The 14435-nt window shown below is 37.8% G+C and overlaps 1 protein-coding gene across 2 annotated transcripts in view; it reads left to right on the top strand.

Moving 5' to 3' along the window:
• aqr (aquarius intron-binding spliceosomal factor) overlaps window positions 1-14435 on the top strand; it is a 39181-nt gene that overhangs the window by 4912 nt on the left and 19834 nt on the right. For both annotated transcript variants that reach the window (XM_017417838.3, XM_017417829.3), the window contains exons 11-25: window positions 850-914; window positions 2602-2718; window positions 2817-2930; window positions 3357-3460; window positions 6266-6368; window positions 7750-7870; window positions 8191-8332; window positions 8664-8842; window positions 9011-9178; window positions 10917-11086; window positions 11443-11684; window positions 11825-11974; window positions 12636-12705; window positions 13721-13831; window positions 14273-14382. In XM_017417838.3, the coding sequence (XP_017273327.1) occupies window positions 850-914; window positions 2602-2718; window positions 2817-2930; window positions 3357-3460; window positions 6266-6368; window positions 7750-7870; window positions 8191-8332; window positions 8664-8842; window positions 9011-9178; window positions 10917-11086; window positions 11443-11684; window positions 11825-11974; window positions 12636-12705; window positions 13721-13831; window positions 14273-14382 (1966 nt within the window). The remainder of the gene's footprint in view (window positions 1-849; window positions 915-2601; window positions 2719-2816; window positions 2931-3356; window positions 3461-6265; window positions 6369-7749; window positions 7871-8190; window positions 8333-8663; window positions 8843-9010; window positions 9179-10916; window positions 11087-11442; window positions 11685-11824; window positions 11975-12635; window positions 12706-13720; window positions 13832-14272; window positions 14383-14435) is intronic.

The raw sequence follows: 14435 nt of genomic DNA, 5'->3' as shown, positions 1-14435 counted from the left end.
AAGGGGACCACCACCCCGGTCTGCCAATCCAGAGGAACTGTCCCCGATGTCCACGCGATATTGCAGAGTCGTGTTAACCAACACAACCCTACAACATCCAGAGCCTTAAGGAACTCCGGACGAATCTCATCCACCCCCGGAGCCCTGCCACGTGTTGATAATTAAAATAATAATTAACACAAATCTGATTTCTCCACCTCTATTTGCATGACTGTTGTCCTCGTCATTTAAAAAAATTTCCACAGTGTTTAGAAAGAGATTCTGGTTATTTGTAGTACAATATCCTTTTGTTTTGTAATCACAGTTTCATTTGCTCTGATTTCGTTGTTTAAAGTCGTGCTGCTGCCGAAGGAGCATGCACTCCTGCTGCCATACAGCCACAGGCAGGACCATTGTGCTATAATGCAGGCCAACACATCGGCCCCCTACCTGAATGCTAAAAACAGAATGTGTGTTTTAGATAGAATTCCACCCTGACAGACTGGATTACAATCTAGAGCCCAGCAGGAGCCGCATCACTCTGATGCTTGCTGAATGCCTCAAACTTTTAAGTGCACACACACTTATACATAAGTATGCTTGATGAGGAGTGAGGTCCCAGCATGCCCCTGCGCTAGCCGTGCAGCATATCATAGAGGCCAATTCAGTCAGCATGACACGGTGGTGCTGTCCACATGCATTTTCTGCCCTCATATCCTGAGTGAAAACTGAACATCCTTGTCTACACTACATCTAGCTGTTACAGTTTTTTATTTTTATATTAGGAGTTGTTTGTTTCCTGAATTCGGCATAAACAGGATGCAATACCAGGTCTAAGTGGTATCTCAAAATACATTTCATTTTCTGCAGGATCTGTATCCATGGACAAAGTGCATTACTGTGAGAGATTCATTGAGCTCATGATTGATTTGGAGGTAAGATATAACTTCCTGCTTCAATCTTTTTCTACAAATCTTACAATCTTTTGACTTTTGAGCTTTCTCTCTGTGATTGAGTTTTGTTTTAAATTAACAGTGAAACAAAGCGTGCTCATTTTTACATTGATGTCTGCTGTAAGTGTAAGTCTTCAGCGCATTTGCCATTGACAGGGTGAGATCTAGACATCGGTTTTTGCAGATCTAATTTCGTTTTGTCTTTCACATTCATAGCACACAGGTCAATAGACGATGGATAAATGTCCAATCCTAACTCCACTGTGTGCTTCTGTTATTGCTGTTTGCAAAGCTGTGCACTATTTGAAACATGAGCCTTGATTAGAGTTTGGCAGAAGTTATAATGCTTTTGGTAATGTTCTATAAGATATATTGTGTGATTTGTCATGTTTGTGATTTCGAGTTCCATTATATTTTACTTGAATATAGTTTTAATAGCATAAAGTACATATCAGTTAGTCATAACTCTGCAACTTGGAGTAAAAAAATAACATTTGGCTTTGTAAAAGTTTAGAAAATTTTTATTGTTATTTGAAAAATATAAAAATTGATCTGGTGGTTAGCTTAAAAAATAGTTAAGAAAAGCAAAAGAGTGCATAGTCTGACATAAAGCCAAACTTACCAGCGAGAGTGGTGTGAATACATGTTTTCACATAAGGGTGGTGTTTTTGCTGTCAGGGCATATTGTCTGTTAGCGGCAAGGGAGGTCAATAGTTTTCATCTTGCTGTCTGCCGACGTGCTGGCCTTGCTGTTCCTGGCAGTGGTTAGTGGCCGGCCAGCTGACTGTCTCCACAGACTTCCCCTGTCCTTCAGTGCTATCTTTTTACAAAGCCTCAGTTGTCTGAAATCCATACTTCCTCTGTCTGATGACGACCTGAAAATGAATGCAGGGAAACGGATCCGTGTTCCTGTCTTTTTTTTTTTTTTTTTTCCCTGTCTGTTAGATGAAAGATGGTTGTTGGATATCAAAGCATCTGTTCTCTCGGTGTTTGAATGTCTGCTGTGTCTGAAGAGCTGGTTTAATTGAATAAAAGACATGTCTTTTACTTGTTTTGCTTTTAGATTTTTAATATATTCTTTTTTTTCCCCATTGTTGTTCTCTTTTCTTGTCAGTTCTTTCAGCCATTATGGTATGATTTCTTACACGTCAGTCATGTTTTCACTTTGACTGTTCATCAACATGCTCAGAATCTCTTTATTATATTTTATACTAAAGCAGATGTGTTGTCATATTGACAGGTTTCCTATCTTCTTGCAACTGAAAGAAAGTTGTTAAAAGTTACTTTTACGTCTTACTGAGAGTGCTTCTGATTTCAGCCTTTTTACTCCAAATGTCAAAACAACCTCAAAATAAAAAAAAGAAGCATTTGGACAGGTGATGTTTTCTTAATTATAATCTAGATGCTGAGAACTTTGGTTGAGTCGCTTGTTTTATTTTACCACTGAACGTTCACGCAGTACCTGATTTATTTATGTTATTGCTGGCCCTCAAGACCATTTTCATGCAAACATCACAATCTGTCTTTAATTATTTTGGTCCTGGACTCTAAAATATATAATACTTTCTGTTTTCTTCTCACAATTTCCTTTTGTTTGTTTGAAATCAAGTATTTTCTCTTTAACTACAATCATGTTCAAGGGTTTTAACATGGTGTTGTATCTGTACAGGCACTGCTTCCCACCAGGCGCTGGTTCAACACGGTGCTGGATGACTCTCATTTGGTGGTCTACTGTCACCTGTCTGGCCTTGTCAAAAAAGAGAAAGAGGGACATCTTTTCTGTCAGGTATTATAATTATTTATGTGCATTTTATTGGTAACATTCATACATACAAAATAGATTTTTTTTAATGTTAGGATTTATACTTGTGTTTAATTTTGTAGCTTCTTGACATGCTGAAATTCTACACTGGTTTTGAGATCAACGATCAAACAGGAGTTGCCCTGACTGAGAAAGAGATGACCACTTTGCACTATGACAGAATAACTTCACTACAGGTAAATACACAAAGATGGGTGGGCAGGCAGAGTTTAGTGGCAAATTTCATCCAGTCTTTCTTTTTCTTTCATTTACTGTTACTGATATGTTTGTCAGTAATATCTTCAGTACTAGTGTGCATCTACAGAACTCAGACAACATCATGTGGAAGAGAGCTACATGTATATAAAATATTACTGCAAGCTCAAGCTGCAGAGGTTTTCAAAGTTGTAAAAAAATCAGATGACTTGTTCTAGATTAGTTATATTTAAAAAATACTTCTACAGATCATTTTATGACTCATTTTTCTTCTTCATCATCATCAGGTATTCAGGTAAATTTAGGGTTGAGTTACCTCTATGTTTGAAAAGTTCTATATAAATGAAGTGGAGTTGAGTACACGTAAGAATGTGTGTTTAATTTCTGCACCTTCTTTTCGTCCCCAGAGAGCCGCCTTTGCTCATTTCCCAGAGCTGCTCGACTTTGCTTTGTCTAATGTAGCAGCAGTGGACACTCGAGAATCCTTAACCAAACTCTTTGGGCATCTCAGGTAAATGAAAACATTAGAAAAAAACTGATTAAATTATGTAGCGAGTTGCAGTTTGACGGTGTGTAGATGAAAGAATGTGGTGGTGGTATATGTATTGCTGGGTGGTTTTATTGTTTTTGCTAGCAGTAAATAAAACAAACACAATTACTTAAATAGCATTAACTGTCATTGTTTACAAGTCTTCAAAATTACTTTTAGGATGTTTATCCTAGATACTAAGGTCCTCCTAATTACTATAAAGTGCAGGTCTGAGTCAAAATACAAGCATACACGGATCGTTAACTTGCCACTTTGTCGTAATATAGCAGAACTGCCTGTACTGCCTGACTTCCTTGCTAAACGGCAGCTAGTGAACCCTTGAACGGGCAGCTGGTACCAGCCAGGGAGAGGCACGCCTCATTAATTTAATCGATTTGCAGTGGCTTGGGAATAAACTCTTTGAACAGCTGTGTTTGTCAGATCATATTAGTTTGCCAAAGAGCCAAAAGCCACCCTCACTTTGGTGAATGGACCCGCATTGGAGTGGCTGCGTGTGTGGCTTTTAACTTGTACCCAAGTGAACGAGTCTGAAAAACATACTTTTAATTTGTAAGAGCTTCAAGGTATAGCCTTTGTTTTAGAGTTTAATAGTTTACTGATGTTGTAAAATTTCTGGCAAACTTCTCTGAGAGCATGAAATCATTGTCCCTCTAAACACTTTTGGAATAAAAACAAAGACACTGCAGAAACATATGCAAAAAAATGTACTTGACTTCCAACTTAGTGTTTTAATGACCCTTTTTGGAGTTCTTTTAACATTTTTATTTTTTATTATTTGTGTAATGGATTTCAAGTGCTTATACTGCACACTAAGTTGTTTTGAGTGAGTTTAAAAGGTTATAAGTCAAGTGAGCTGTATCAGCCACAGACTTGGATGAACCTTTTTTGTATTTCTAGAAGCACTGCTCTTTTCCCCAGAATTAGGGTTTGGGATAAAGCAGGAACTGCATTGTTCACAGCTTCGCTACTGTCACCAAAACAGCTCCGGGGCAACTCTAAATATGCCGATTAGATTTAACAAGCCATTTTTCATCCAAACAACTCGTGCTAATGCCAGTTTATTCCAGCTGTGCTACTCATCGGCTAAGCTCCCAGTCAACCGCCACTCTGAATTTATCCGCTAAGTCCCGCAAACACACACTTATATTGCTGCATAGCCTGCCCATAAACACACACTGACACACGCATGTACACAAAACACACACTGACACTTCTTTCAGCAATTTGAAACATGGCGAGTGCATTTCAGGTCAAAGCAGAAGTTGAATACATGATCAAAGAGAATGTTTCACTGTGAAATGCTGGAAAAAGGAAAAGTGTGTCGATCATCACTGTACAAAATGTCAAAATAAGTGGGTTAATTAGTTTTTTAGATGATATATTTTCTTCTTTTATCAGGTTCATGTCTCATTTATTGCTGGTGAAAGTTTTAATAAAACTTGAGTTTGGTATTAGTTCTTATTTTGTGGAAAAAAATTGTTTAACAGCAGAGCTTGTCAATTGAATTTTTGAAGTACTGCATTAGAAAAGTGATGATGACATTCAAAAAGTATACTTCAGGGAATGGGACTGTTGTGTGACTCTATTTTCCATCGTGTGTAGTTCAGTGTAGTGGTTCCCAACCTTGGAGGACGCTTATTTGTAATGTGTTAAATAAGTGATAAAATTATAAATGATTTTTATCATTGTGTCACTTATATGCTGGTGGTGGGCAGCTTGTCTGTCTGTGGCTCTGAGGGGGAAAAGGTTTGAAACCACTAGTTTAATAAATGAAAACACTTTTAGTCAATTAAACATTAGTTTAATGATGTATTTAAATGATATTAGACAAGCTTCTGGAAGTAGAACAAACATGTTGTAGACTGGCTTCTTTCATGTTACCTTACCCTGCCAAAGGTTCTGCTGTTAGTCCTGACCTGGTCCAGTCATCACTCTTATTCTGAGTGAGTTGTTGTGCTGCTGTTGTTTTGTTGCTAAGGGAAGGAATGTCCACACAAGCCTTGCCAGGTCATCCAATGGGCAACCAAAGTGCAACATTGGCAGAACTGCAACCCCGCTGCTCAATTGTGGCATCATAAGTCGCAGAAAGGATGCACATGCACGGCCACAGTTGTTTGGTGCCACGTGTGGCTGTCCAGGCCTGTCACAACGTGTTCAGGCCCTGTCCTTCATTGTGCACCAGACCTCGCCTGTGTCACAGTGTGCCAGCCTGATTAAAACAGGTCTGTATGCAGAGAGCCACGCCTCAGCTTTCTGAGACGGTGATGGGCTTTGATTTTCATAATCCTGTCTCTCAGCACGCCCTCAGCCTTTAACACACATGCTGACTGAGCAGGAGTGTAGTGTGAAACAAACCACAATTGCTTTATGCCGCAGTGCTAATAAGCATGAAAAATTTGATAAGGCTCCGACTTCTCCCATACAGTGTTGTTAGCAAAGACATGTTTCCAAAGATATGAATGTACTGTCCAAAAAGACCTAGACCAACAGATTTATTTCTTCAGATATGATGTCAGAAGTATTGGAATAATTTAGAAATTTATTGGAATATGCGCAGACACCAGATTGTCCCCTTTTTTGCTGGTTTTAATTTTTTTATCATTTTACATATTACAAAATCATCATTTCTGTACTGCTGTTAGTTATTATCTGAATACTCTTATCCCTGCTCTGGATAAGAATGTCAGCTAAATTTGTAATTTGCAAATGGTTAATTTTTTTGGGGGGAGCTGATTAACCACTCGTTCATTTCCTCTTTCTTTGCAGTCCCAGCATGCTCCACCAGGTGGCCTCATATCTGTGTCTGCTGCCTGAGCTGCCTGAAGGGCAAGACACAACCTATGAAAAAGAATTTCTCCTTGAGATGCTGGTGAGTGCAGTATTGGCTTTTTATATACAGTCTGTAATTATTTGTGGTGTTGATCTGGAATAATACGTTATTGTTTTTGCAAATTTATCAACATAAAAAATAACATATTGCTTGAAGTTGTCTTTATAAATATGGCTTTTTTTGTAAATGAAATACTTCATTTAGTTTAATTTCTTAAGGCTTCCTAGGCAATATTTAATATCTTTGTTATTGGTAAATTGATAAAGGAATACATCATGTCTTGGCTTAAATAAAAACAACTGGACTAGTATTTTTTGGAAACATTAAATAACTATTTAGTGCTGCAACATAATGGGTTTTGTGTTTCATATTTTAAAGCAATTAATTTAAGCTCCTGACCTTGGAATATTTATAACAGCCTGTCTCATCTGACTTATCCCTCTTGATTTTTATTGTTCCTAATCCAATTAATGTTTTATATAAGCATTTGTGACATGGGTTAAATTGCAGTAATTGCCTATGAGATAAAAAGCCATTTTAAATTATTTATGTTTTGTTGTATCTCTTAATAAAGCTTGGTTTGGCTTGATCGTGTATGTCAGGTTGCATTTACTTCACCAAATTAATTTTTAAAACTTGTTGATGACCTTATTTAAGCAGTGTCAGAAGTTAAAGTTGACAGAACTGCTTTTAGTCTCAGTATTGTGTAGTAACAACCATTATGCTGTATTTGGCACTGATTGATTGATTACAGCAATTTAAATGGAGGAAGTGACAAATTGGAGTTCCTCATGTCTCTCTTCTTCTGGATGTTTTTATAGCTGGACAGACACAAATTATAGTCGGCAAAAGGCTATTAGTATCTGGCCTGACAGTTCACACTTACACACAACAAACTGAGCTCAGACTGGCTCTCAGCAATCTGATGTAAAGATGTGTGACCTTATAAACTTAAATTCTTACATTTCCCACGACAAAACAAGAATGGGGCTGGTCAGTACATGTTTTATTTTATTTTCTCCGTCAGACTTTGGCACTATAATCCCTGTGATTTACTGTTAATTGTTTTTGCTTTTCTTTACAGTTTAGTTTTGTTATATTAGTCTAGGTTATTATTTTAATAGTCCATTCACTTACAAATTAAAAATTAGAATCCTGCAGCTTAAAGAACAATGGCAATTCAAACAACCTATAATGGTATATTAAATACCAGATGAAGTACTGAAGAACCATTGTTAGCTATTTTTTTAATAATATAATATAATAATAATTTGTGTTTAATAACAAAACAAAAAGCATATTTTCTGTTTCCTTCTTCATGAATGCAGCCCGGTCTGATTTCCAGTGAGAGAGAGAGTCAAGGTGGCAGAGGGGCACTTTATTAACCCAGACTTTATCTGTGTCATTTCTACACACACAGGTGTCCCGTCATGAGCGCAGAATCTCTCAGATTGAGCAGCTGAACCAGATGCCCCTTTATCCAACAGAAAAGATAATCTGGGATGAAAACATTGTCCCAACAGAGTACTACTCTGGTGAAGGTGTGTGTGTTGTAAATAAATGTGGGAACTGTGATTGCGTTGTGTTTGTGTGCTTCACGAGACAAAACCACTACAATGTTTGTTACTTTATGTAGCATAACAGCCTTTCATTTACTTTGTAACGTGTTTTTGAAGTGATACATTCAACAGCTTAATTCCTTTGACCTTTGAAGCAACATCCCTCAAGAATTTCCCTTGTGTGATTTTTATTTGGTGCATGACCTGCACATGCTCTAAATGTGTAGAATTCTTTTTTTGCCTTTGTTTTTGTTTATATTGATTGCATATTTTATTATTTATATACTTGTTTTTCTTGCCAGGCTGTTTAGCTCTACCAAAGCTGAATCTACAGTTCCTGACACTCCATGACTACCTTTTGAGGAATTTTAACCTCTTTCGTCTGGAGTCCACTTATGAGATCAGACAGGACATAGAGGATGTGGTGTGGAGAATGAAACCATGGTGAGATGTCTTCACTTGGTTAAGAATGATCTCAACTATTTTGATAAAATTCTCCTGATCACTGTTTGAAACAATCAGAAAGGATGATTCTTCTTTTTCTGCATGCAAACAAACAGCAGTCATGCACAGTAATAAGATTTTTTTATTATGACACCATTGCTTAACATAAGTGTCTCCATTATGTCAAGCAGCGTAGTAACTTGGTTGTTGTTTCTTCACAAGAAAATAAGCCGTAGTGCCACGCGCTGCCCTAAATCCAACTGATTTTCAATCTTGACAACAGCCCACAGTTCTCACCTTAACTTCTCGCCATGTCTGTCTGTGCACACAGGCAATCAGAGTATGGTGGAGTTGTGTTTGGCGGCTGGGCAAGGATGGCTCAGACAATCACATCGTTTTCCATAGTGGAAGTTGCTAAGCCCAACATCGGAGAGAGCTGGCCTGCTCGTGTGCGAGCTGACGTCACAATAAACCTCAATGTACAAGAACACATCAAGCAAGAGTGGGAAGGTAAAAGTCAATTGGAATGCATTGTAACCCTTCAGTTACTCACAGCCTTCCTTTTACTTTTACATTTTAATTGAACTTCTTTATAGTGGTTCTCCCTTTGTACAGTTCATAATGAGTGATTTATTTTTATTCCATATGAATCTTTACTTTTCTCTTCCTTTCCTTTAGGTCTGCGGAAGCATGATGTGTGCTTTCTCATCACAATTCGCCCCAACTTGCTCTACGGCACACGCTTCGACCGGCGCCAGCCTTTTGTAGAGCAAACTGGCCTGGTTTATGTGAGAGGCTGTGAGGTGCAGGGTATGCTGGATGAGAAGGGCCGTGTCATCGAGGAAGGTAAACTCATACATTCCTCTGCCTGTACGATATGTACACACATGAAAAACACATGACATCTATTCTCCAAGACCTCTGTGCAGCCTTCGCTACTAGGAACAATCAGACTTGGGGTTTTTTTTTGGTAGCAGGAAAAAGTAGGGCTGACCTGTTCACATTAATGTTTTATTAACCTTCGGTCAGTAACACCCAAGAACAATGGTTTACTTTCAAAGTCATAAGTCATTGTATGCTTCTGTTTTTTTTTTTTTGATGGAATAGTTGCAGTTAAATTTCACCCTTTTGCTTCATGTTTAGCAAATTATCTCCTTGAGTTAATGCCATCTACTTATTTATTTTGATAAATGTGCCCACCGCCATGTTGCAGTTCTTGACATGACAAATAATTCCATGACTCTAATGTTAATAAATGATCATTTAGATGCTGTCTTATATTAGAATTGAGATACCTTGAAATAAATTGTGAGGGTCATTAAAGCTGCTGTTTTTTTAATTGTTAGTTCAGATAATAATGTCGAGGTAACAATGTATGCAAGACATATATAAAACACAATTCTTTTTAAATACTGCAAACCAAAGCAGGAGCAGGGAGGAAAATTGTGGAAAAGTAATATGTAAATACTGATGGAAATTTGACATTTGTTTGTTTAATCTCCCTCATTCTATAATGCTATTGGCCTAAATTATTGTGACTAACCACACAGGATACCTTCAGACAAAATTCAAATATCTGGTCTTTCCTGGATAGAAAAATATTGTATCCACTAAATCAATCTCTATTTATTCAGTTGTGCTCCTGCTGGCAGCCTAAAGCAGTCTTTTTGAGTGTAGCTTCACCTGAGTTTGCCTGCAACTACTGTCTTTATCTTCTGTCAAAACATTTATCTCTGTCCTGAATGAGCCGTTTCCCTATCATGTCTCGTTTGCTTTTATCAAATATAAAGAAGTGAGTAGAAACTATACCAGGAGACAAGTCCTCTAAAAGTGGGCATTCAGATTCCCACCAAGAATAAGGGATATTTGGGCTAATTGTGTGTGACATCATATAGATCCTGGGCATTTGGTAAGGGGTTTGGATATGAGTTTACAGAATTGATGAGCATTTAAGGACAAAATTTCACCTTTTAAAAATGACACTACTTATAACTTCTCACACACCTCAGCCCAGCTGTTCACGTTATTATTGTACTGTGTTAAGGATGTAGCTTTCACTCTTCAGTTATCATCATACCCATTTCAGCAAGGGGATTGATGATTCCCACTTAACCACATAACTGCACACATGGGCACGCACATCAGAGCCAGACAAGATTAGTTGCATTCCCTTCCTCTTTGCTCCACAGCGTCACACATAATCTATTTAGATATCTGTGAAAGCTGCACTTCGTGCACCACATAGGATCCCATTGGGAATAAGCCCGATGCCTGGGGTCAGGCAGTCATTCAAGCATGAATGTGTAAACCCCGTTCATAAAAAGCATGGTCACGTTTTTATTTAAAGTAATGAAGGAAGGGCTTTGCATGAGAATAAGCTAAATTAATTATATCATTTAGTCTATTCCCCTGACATTTCAGTTTTGTTTTATTTTCCTGACCTTTATTTAGGTGTCTTTTAAAGCTGTGTGTCCCTTTTGTAACAATGTTTGGAAAGTCATACAAATTGAAATACGTTTAAAAAAAAATCTTTGTATTTATCATTGTGAACTATATAACTTATTATTTCTGCTTTGTGGTCTAGGGCCTGAACCAAAGCCTAAACTACGAGGGGACACCAGAACGTTCCGCGTGTGGCTCGACTCGAACCAGTATCAGCAGGACATGACCAGCAGTATTCAGAGTGGCACTGAAGACCCATACGAGACTTTCAACGTCATAATGAGACGCAAACCCAAGGAGAATAATTTCAAGGTACGGACTATTTGCTGAATTTAAATTTTTGTTTAGGTGCTTTATCGTGAGACCTTTAGCTTTGGTCCCACCAGCAACATTTGGCAATCTCACACACACTGTTGGGTTTTGAAGCTGTAGGGTTGAGGCTAGGGCATTTTTAAAATTATCACTCCCTCAAGGACCTCTCACCAATCCTTGCTTTTTCACTTGTAGAAATTAAATTGTGGTAATGAAGTCATACTAAGATTTATTTTTTATTTTATTACATACTCACAATATAACATTCAGGTGTCATTTTGCTCCTTTTTTAATATAACATTTAAATTCAGGAGTTAAGATAACTGTTGAATGTTATTCTTTTTTCTGTGTTTTAGGCAGTTCTGGAGACCATCAGACACCTGATGAACACAGAATGTGTTGTCCCAGACTGGCTTCATGACATCATCCTGGGCTATGGTGACCCAGGCAGCGCCCACTATTCCAAGATGCCCAATCAGATCTCTATGTTGGACTTTAACGACACCTTTCTGTCTCTGGACCACTTGCGGTCGTGTTTCCCCGATTACGCCATAAAGGTCCTGGAGGAGAATCCTGAACTGCAAGTGCCTCCTTTCAGGTAAAATTCAAAGATCCAAGTCTCTTTTAGTTAAATTTTTCCATTAATCTAACTGTATTTATGAGAACTCTGATAGTATTTAAAATGAACTCAAGTAGGATACAGTATATTATAATAAATTGTTTGTTTTTGTTTACCAGAATCAAGTTTCCCATCTCAAACAAAACAGACAAAGGAAAGAAGAGAAAGGCTGGTGAAGAAATGGAAGACAAAGAGGAAGACAAAACATTGTTTGTTGAACCATATGTTACACCAAACCGAGGGCCATATCCCTACAACCAACCCAAACGGTGAGAGGACAAGAGTCTGGCTCTCTCCACTTAAGACAATGATGGGTCTAAAACTTGGTGTCCCAATAAACCTTTTTCATTTTATAATGTAAAGCAGTTTTTTCATCTTACACGATACATAAACTCACTTATAGAGATTCAGTACAAGTGGGTATCCTAACTTTCCAAGCTTTTATTCTAAAAAGTTTTCATTACTAAACAGTATCCAGCTGGAAGCCTCTAAGCTATTCTTATTTTATGCACCATACTGAGAGTTTGGCTGTTTGGAATAGTGTGCATGCTTTCCTCTATATTATTCGACTTAAATGCAAGTCAGATAATGTTGTGGGGATATTTTGGCTGCTTTTATGCCTCTATTTATAGATTAGCATTTTTTTTACCAAATGAAGTTAGGACTGCAATAGTTCTCAACTAATTATGACACAACAAAGCAACTTTCCTAAGCAAATACTTAAGATTTGTTAGAATACTTATTAAGTTTCAGCATTCAGTTTTCAGAGTAAAAATAAGTCTTTGCAGAAAAAAAAACCTAAACATTTTTCAAAACTGATCTTAAAAAGTAAAACACGTGGAGCCATAATCATTTTTCTTAAAACATGAAAGCTCTAAGGTCTCAAATAATTAATGCGATTTCTAAAGCTGAACATTAAATTGCTTGCAGGAATACGATCCAGTTCACACCAACTCAGATTGAAGCCATTCGAGCTGGGATGCAACCAGGACTAACTATGGTAAGTTTGTGTAAGATGTTCACATAGGCTTTAAGGTAAATATAAAACTCACCAAATAAAAAAGTAATTTTGTATTTGGAGGGAAAAAAATACTACCAATATAGAATTTAAAAATTATTTAAGTAGTTTTGTCATCAACAACAACAAAAAAAAAAAATCAAATAAAACGACAAATGTGCACATCCATTATGGTGTAATCCTGCTATTTTGATATTGGGAATAGTGTAACATATTATTTTGAAAAAAGTGATGTTTAGATGCAGTGAATGAAAGCTGGTAGCAAGATATGTTATTTATTGTATTTCTACTGTTGAAGATTAAATATGGCAAAGAAGCTATCAGCAAGGTTATAAAGCAGCTCTGCATGCATCCTTTCATCCGCCCCTCTCCTAACCCCTTCTAACCTTCCTCCTTGGCATATGTCACATTCATTTGCAGCCCTAACATGCACAGTCTACCTCCTGGTTTACCCAGCTTTCATGTAGGAAAACCAAAGAGCTGATTATGAGCTGATTTATGTAGGAATATGTAATTGTGGCTACTATTTTTAGCAGAGATTACTCACCTGAGAGACTCATATTAAGACTAACCCGTTTCATGAATATGTATTTAGTAAATTAAATAAAACTCTCACACTCCCCCTCTTCTCTTTAGTCAAGTAAATAAAGCTTTGGGTTATCTTGGTAACTTACGCGCAGTAAGGAAGTAGCAGTAATATTTGCATAGTAATTAAAAAAAGAAGCCTTTAATTAATAAGTTTTCTCTTCACTGGTTCTCTGTTTTAAATGTAACCCAAGTTCAGAATAAACATCTTGCCAGGCACTGGGCCCATCTGAGGATGGGTAACAGTGAAGTGTTTCTCTTGCCTGTTATAACATGTTCAGCATCAAGTTGTCGCAGCCTTTTCAGCCTAATTTCTGACCGGTACATTTTTTTCATGCCATCTGGTTTATTCCCCCCCCACCCCCCCTCCCATTTCTTTCTTCATACCCTTTTCCTCCTCATGTGCCCCCAGGTTGTTGGACCCCCAGGCACCGGAAAGACAGATGTTGCTGTTCAGATCATCTCCAACCTCTATCACAACTTTCCTGAGCAAAGGACTCTCATAGTCACACACTCTAATCAGGTCAACACACACTGCACCTCTGCACAAAAACAGGAAAACAAAGTTTTGCTAACACTGCTGAAATAACAAGTGATGTTGTCGGGAGAGTTTATAGCTTGAGCTCAGAAGTGCCCATTAATCAAGCCACAGTCACATTTATACCATGAAGGAAGAATTTAAGCTCCTTTGTGCCACAGTCCTCCCTCTTAGTATTAAATCATAAAGTAATCTGCTCTTGTTTTACACCAGTGGATGCTTGCCAGAGGGAACCTTATCCACTAGAAGCACAGAGCGATAATAATCCCACCAACTCCCACATCTACTATTTATATTCCCATTAGAAGCTGACATTTTATAACTCTAATTACATATTTAACTTGTTTAAAATATGGATTGAACACACAGAGAAATGATTTTCCTTGTCTGACTATGTTCGTGTTTTACTGGTTTCTTCTACGCCAGGCTCTGAACCAGCTGTTCGAAAAGATCATGGCTCTAGACATAGACGAGCGCCACCTTCTGCGTCTGGGCCACGGAGAGGAGGAGCTGGAGACTGAGAAAGACTTCAGCAGGTGAGGACAGCGGACAGCTGGTGGAAAGAACACACACACACAAACCGGTGCGC

Source organism: Kryptolebias marmoratus, linkage group LG10 (assembly GCF_001649575.2).
Source record: "Kryptolebias marmoratus isolate JLee-2015 linkage group LG10, ASM164957v2, whole genome shotgun sequence".
In the NCBI taxonomy this organism is placed as follows: Eukaryota; Metazoa; Chordata; class Actinopteri; order Cyprinodontiformes; family Rivulidae; genus Kryptolebias; species Kryptolebias marmoratus.
This window is presented reverse-complemented; position numbering and strand designations above follow the sequence as displayed.